Source organism: Papilio polytes, unplaced genomic scaffold (assembly GCF_000836215.1).
Source record: "Papilio polytes unplaced genomic scaffold, Ppol_1.0 DF823890.1, whole genome shotgun sequence".
NCBI classification, from domain to species: domain Eukaryota; kingdom Metazoa; phylum Arthropoda; class Insecta; order Lepidoptera; family Papilionidae; genus Papilio; species Papilio polytes.
This window is the reverse complement of record NW_013525314.1, coordinates 84,189-90,422: the sequence shown is the minus strand read 5'-3', so window position 1 is coordinate 90,422 and position 6,234 is coordinate 84,189. Positions and strand designations below refer to the sequence as shown.

The 6,234-nt window shown below is 31.8% G+C and overlaps 3 protein-coding genes across 3 annotated transcripts in view; 2 read left to right on the top strand and 1 right to left on the bottom strand.

Annotated features, from left to right (window-relative positions):
• The window catches only part of LOC106102932 (soluble guanylate cyclase 88E), a 43,927-nt gene extending 43,422 nt beyond the window's left edge, over positions 1-505 (top strand). Inside the window, exons 14-15 of the mRNA XM_013282552.1 lie at positions 134-215; positions 356-505. Of these exons, the coding sequence (XP_013138006.1) occupies positions 134-215; positions 356-505 (232 nt within the window). The remainder of the gene's footprint in view (positions 1-133; positions 216-355) is intronic.
• Positions 506-739: 234 nt separating this feature from the next.
• Positions 740-3,249, top strand: LOC106102931. Its single transcript, XM_013282551.1, has 3 exons — positions 740-743; positions 828-1,099; positions 2,710-3,249. Exons 1-3 carry the CDS (start codon positions 740-742, stop codon positions 2,803-2,805), a joined length of 372 nt encoding a protein of 123 aa, XP_013138005.1. The 3' UTR covers positions 2,806-3,249.
• A 1,361-nt stretch (positions 3,250-4,610) lies between these two features.
• The window catches only part of LOC106102950 (estrogen sulfotransferase), a 4,172-nt gene continuing 2,548 nt past the window's right edge, over positions 4,611-6,234 (bottom strand). The window contains exons 4-5 of the mRNA XM_013282572.1: positions 5,617-5,770; positions 4,611-5,059 (exon numbers count right to left, since the gene is read on the bottom strand). Coding sequence (XP_013138026.1) covers positions 4,698-5,059; positions 5,617-5,770 — 516 coding nt within the window. The 3' untranslated portion in view covers positions 4,611-4,697. The remainder of the gene's footprint in view (positions 5,060-5,616; positions 5,771-6,234) is intronic.

Genomic DNA, 6,234 nt, shown 5'->3' with positions numbered 1-6,234 from the left:
TAGTTTTTGACTTATTTCAATAAATACAAAAATCACACAGACAATAAGACAGAGGAACCGGTTATTTTCGTTTATTACTTCATATTAATTAAGTAACTTGTAATATAATTCTAAATTTGGGTTAAATCTTTAGTTACAGTTCGACGTCAGCTTGCAGAGCGGCCGCGCCCACACCTAAAGACAGGGAACAAGACAACTGCCTCTTCGAGCCCAGGGTAAGTACTATCAGACTTTTCGTACGCCATAAGGCAGATGTAAAAACAACATTGGAACCCAAATTGTGCTCTTAATGTAACCGGTTATTTACAGTGTTTTTTCGTTCAGATTTAGTTATATTGTTTTTTTTTTATATCAGTGTGCAAGCAACGCAACAACCGAGCAAGCAAGTGCGGAGTCCTGTCCCGCGCTGCGACCTGACTCCGCGCATACACCGCACAGGGACGATGAAATCGGTAATTTACTCTATTTTCTCTATATTAATGGTGGTAAACGAGATATCTGCTAACTGGATTCGCAGAAATAGCAACGCAACCCTTAGACGGATGCAAATGCCTACTGTTAAATTATGGAGAAAGGATTGTGTAAAAAAGTTGCCCTTTCTATGCGTCCTTTCACTCATTAAGTTCATTTCTTCTTCTCATATTATTCTGCCCTTAATCTAGAACTATGATGATAGAAGAATACGCTTTCCCGTCTGTTGTCGTTTTCCCATAGCGACAGATAGTTAATTTGGAAAGAAATGGGTGAATTTTAGATCGACTCCTACTTATCCAATTCCCTTTTACCTTAATATCCAATATTGATTTTTGTATTCTATATCATTTCAGAAACCGATACAGAGTATCTAGACGCGCATAACGACTCAGGACACGTCTGCACGATATCAGAAAACGTGGAAACCAATCTGCCGAAGCAAGGCAAAGTGGGGCGTTTTAAAGCGCGAATAGCGCCCGGGCACCACAAACTGTGCACTAAAGTGAAACAGGAGTCCATCAAAGAGAAGAACCAATCAGCGCCATCTAGCGTTCTGCCGCACGGACATCATCACACCAAGAACGTGAACCACCACCAGTGCTGCGGCGCCTTCGGCAACCCACACGTGAGACATAAAGCAACTAACTCTAGTTGTCATCTTATTTAATCTAAGAAGGTTTTAATGCCATTCTATCCATGAAGGTTTTAATGTTAGATGCTACTGGCATATAAGAAAAAAATGTAGTTTTTTTAAATAGTAAATCGTCAGAACTTTTCATTTAATCCATGAAGGCTTTAATGTTTGTGACTGGCACATGAGAACATTTTTTTAAACATCAAATGCTATAATTTGTGTTGCGATATTAAAATATCAATTTAAAGTAACTTAAACAATTGGAATCGTTATTTTAAATAACTTTTTATTAAATCAGGTTAAAGTAAGATAAGAATTATTTTTGAAATATTCCTATAAACAAAATATGTTCCATTAGATACCTACTTTTATTTTATTAGGTTCTTTCATAGTACAATTAAATTGGTATTACAGATTTTACTACGTTACATTCTTATTATTATGATAAACTTGTTTTCAATTTTAATTCAATAACATTTATATTTACAATTATATTTTACAGTTATGTTTACCTTCGTCAGTCTGTTAATTTATATTTGAAATGCCCCATTTATGTATCTGTTTTAAATTTCTTTTCGTTCTGATTTTTACAACGAAAGAATCTCTAAGTTAATAGTGATATTGTTAACTTTAAGGTATAATTGATTAACTTAATAGATATTTTGACATAAATAGATGTTTATTCAAGAGTACAATCGCGGTATAACAATGATATTTTAGGTTATGTTTTTTTATTGTTTTATGAATGTTGATATTATAGTTATTTAAGTAGAAAACACATTAAAAACAATTGGCTTTGAGAAAAAGCAATGATTTTTGCTTTCCATATCATATATACATTTAGGTCTAATTTAGGTTCTAGGTCTTGTAAGATGGTTAAATTGTTTAAAAAATAAAACGAAGATTACTAATTTATTATACATGTCACCTTTTAATTAAAAACTTGGCCAGTTTATGATCAGACTAATTTTATAATGTATCAGAAAATTGTTTACAAAACGAACTTATTGCGGTTTTTCTTATTTTTTCTAATGTTTAACACTTTTAAGATGTTGAACCAACAAATTGTAAAAAAATGTTATTTTTCTTTTAATTAGAATAAAGGACAATGTAGTGTGTGGTTTGATTATTTTAAGTAAAACATAGCCCATAACAAGTTTAGTACATTGGCTAACAGTTTTACAATACTAGTCCAATTTTAAACTGACCAAGATTGCAATCTGCCACCGACATTTCACGGCCTATAAGGTTCTATTATAGTACGTTTTATTTGAAAAATCGAATTATTGTAGTAGCTGATGTATTTTTGTATAACTTAGAATAGCTTAGGCACTTTCAACTAAGATAATATTTATATCTTTACATTATAGTGTTAACTATGTCGTTTTAACCCTTAATTTGCTTGTATCCAGTGACTAAAAAAAAAAGTTTACTGACCTAATTTAGAGAAAAAATACGCGAGATTTTGATTTTAGTGTATTAGTAACGTATAATATTTTTTTTTTCAAAAAACTCCGTCGAATTAAGGGTTAAAACATTTTATCCACTAGTCACTTTTTTTTTGTTTTTTTTTTTTGTATTTAAGTTATTATTTATTTCAGATCTCAGATAAGATTACGACATGCCAAAAAGAAATTCCAAAGAATACTGTAATGGAGAAGATTAAGTCACAATTTAAAATGAGCTTTACTCGTTGACAATAGAGGTTATATTTCATTGAAAAATAATATTAAATTTTAACAAATGCTTAATGATTTATAACACTGTTAAACGGTGGAATTAATAGGGTTGAAATGTGCGACAAAAATATCTGGTGCGGTGAATTTTCTGTTAACTGGCAATCCTAGAGTTGGTTATTGGAGTCTCCTGAGATCAGTTCCCCTCTCACTCTCCCTGATAGGGTATTTAGAAATGTAAAATGGGTATAAAAATACCATATAAATGGTAACTGCCTTATCCTTAGCCTGAAAAATCAACTGGCAACGCCCATTCGTTTTTTGTTTACTTAAACCTCCCCTTAAGGTTGATTTTACATATTAAATCTATACTAAGAGACGCCTTTGTAAGAATCACAGTTGCAATTAGTATATTTTCTAACAGAACACTCACCGGGCCAGATAAGTTTGTTAAAAATGACAAAACATTTTGAGGTTATGTTTTATTAGATTTTATATTATAAGCTAATAACATTAGATTAATCATTACTTAGTAATGCATTTTAGTATATTTATATGTTAAACTTTCGAAATATTTGTAAGTGATTTTGATTTAATGTATTATATGATTTTTATCGCAAATATTTTGCTATATTTAAAGCAAGTTTATAATGTTAAAAACATATCAAAAAAGTATAGAAATATTAACGTTTATTGTTTTTCTCATATCGTGGAAACTTGCATGTAAAAATATACTCACTGTTTTAGAAAAAGGAATCTTTTTCTATAAAACGTCATGTTTTCTTTTTACTCTGCAGTTAAAACCCACAGTTATGGTATCTTTTTGTACAGATGAAAATGAGAAAAAAAAACTCTTTGAATTTGACCATAAGTAAAATATTGTGAGTAATTATAACATTGCAATCTAGTCGTTTTGAGATTATTATTTATTGTTATTTACAAAGATTGTTATACAAAATAGAAACGTTAGTCTTTTTTTTTTTTATTTTATTTATAACAAAATAAAGTTAAAAAGTTACAAATTCTGTTACTTTGTTTTTGACCGACTTCCCAAAAGAAGGAGGTACCTACTCAATTTGTCTTTGTTTTTTTTTATCTTTTATATGTTACAACTACAATAAGAACATCTTAATATTAAATTATAACAGTTCTTAAATCACTAGAAGTTTTAAATGTTCAATAAAACATTGCTTTAAAATCTTATATTATGTTGTCTTTAAATTGAATCAGTATTCGTGTACAACACAAGTTTATCTATACTATTATTTTGTGATCATCTGATTATTATTAATAAGTTATAGTCACAGATTATGCTTCTATAGATAAATACAGTATCACGTTTCTCACTATTGTGGAAATAAATTGACATTTGGAAATGCTATTATGGTTTTATTTTCCCCTTACCAAATGAGGCACAAAAACGTATTCGCGTTGGAGACAGATAATGTATGTAGCTGTGTCGCTCACTCTACAATAAATTACCATTAGTATCTCTCGCTTGCACAAGATGGCGGCGATTGCGTCTCCGGTTTTGTTTTCATTTACCCAGATTTACCATAATTATACTTTTCACATCTGTCATTTTTAAAAATCTGTTGCTGTTTCAAAGAGAGTGAAAGAGATAGATATATTTTTCAGTTTCATATATTCATTTTATGTAATTTACGGGGCATTTTAGAGCGCACGCACATGTTTGACTAAACTATCGCACAACTGTGTAGTCTCTGTTAAACAGAGTCTGTTTCCTATGAGCTAATATGGAGGTGCGTACACTACTTGTTTTTTAATTGTGCAACTAAACAGTTGAATGGGAAATTAAACTCCGATTACAGATAAAAAATAATTTATTCAAAACAAAGATGATACAAAAATAGACAAAATTAACAAAAAAAAGATATTACCCTTATACCAAATTACTCGAAACTTAATTCCGTCCCTTTCAGATGTCGTTCAGCCCAATCATCGAATTTTCTAGATAGATCATCAGACATGTAATTCTTCCAATCGCCGATCTCCCCTTTTCTTATAAACCTTAGATCAGTTTGTTCTAAATAACTTCTGCCGAAAGATTTCTCTAATATAGCTTCGAGATTAACAGCTCTGTTAGTTTTCATGTTCTGAAAGGACAGGTGATCGCACAGTTTGAAGACTTGTTCATCAGACATCGACTTCCCGAGGAAGGCAGCGGTCTTCTTCACCACTGAAGGTAGATCTCGCTTCATCTCCTCAAATCTGATGAATAGGAGGTTCGGATCGTGACGTCTGTTCCAAAAACCTGTTGATAAATAGTTTTTTTAGTTATAATTGTTCAGTTTAATAGTTTTTAGGTTATTTTAGGGAAAAACCAAATTAGTTTTACTTAAACAGTCAAATTAAAACGGATTAAAAAGATAAGCATTAAGTATGACGTCATAATTCTCAAATGGAAATAAGCAGGACCAGGAAAGTATATGTTTAAATACATTTTTAAAATTTCCGCCGTCAAAAATTAATTTTACGATATTTTTGCATTGAAATCTGCATTTTTGTCGCGATTGCGAACAGGTTACGGTCATTTATTTATTTACTAGCTTTCGTCCGCGACTCCGTCCTCGTCGACTCAAAAAAACAAAAGTGGGTAGCCTATGTGTTATTCCAGACATCCAGACTATCCTCTTCATCCATGCAAAATTTCATCGATATCCGTTCATCGGTTTAGGCTACAAACTCTAACAAACAAACATCCATCTAAACTTTCGCATTTATAATAATAGTAAGAAGTAAGATTTACTCGCTCATTCCTATTTAAAATGCACTCAAATGTTTTAATAAATATTAAACTGTGTTACTTACCCAATATATGATTCCATACGGGCCCAAATGGCGCGCGGTCCCTCATGAAGAGGTCACAGAACTCCTCGAAGGTCCCTTTGAGGCCGTGCACCAGCTTGCAGTAGTGGTAATATGATACCACCATGTCTTTGGGATTACGTGATGTGTAAATTACCTGTTGAACATTAGAAGTTATTCTAATAAATGGAAACACAGTTGGAAAGCCATAAAATATTAGAAGTATGAACTAGTTGGATATTTTAAGAGTGGAATACCAAAATTCAAAACGTTAGTAGTGGTTGGTCAAGTAATGGAAAAAAAGTATGGAATGATATTAGAAGATTAAATGCCTGTCCCATTACTTGATGATAGAATCTCAGATAGCTTAAAAATAACGTCAATGGCAGATTTACACGTTGGATTGTTATCAGACAATTTACAATTTGGCAATAGGCCCTAAGTACGTGCGCACACGACTATACTATCTCACAACTTTTGTGCGATTGTCGATTGTTTCGCAGCCAATTCAACTGTTCAGTTGCACAATTAAAAATCTAGTAGCGTGCGCAACTCCATTGAATTTGGGAAAAAGGCGCAGATAAAAGATACTTTAGTCAAAAGTGTGCGCGCACTCTAAGG

Bases quoted from the DNA above. Each gene is read 5' to 3' on its own strand.
- LOC106102931 (XM_013282551.1), top strand. The intron at 1,100-2,709 runs GTGAGACATAAA...TATTTATTTCAG, and splicing joins GCGCCTTCGGCAACCCACAC to ATCTCAGATAAGATTACGAC.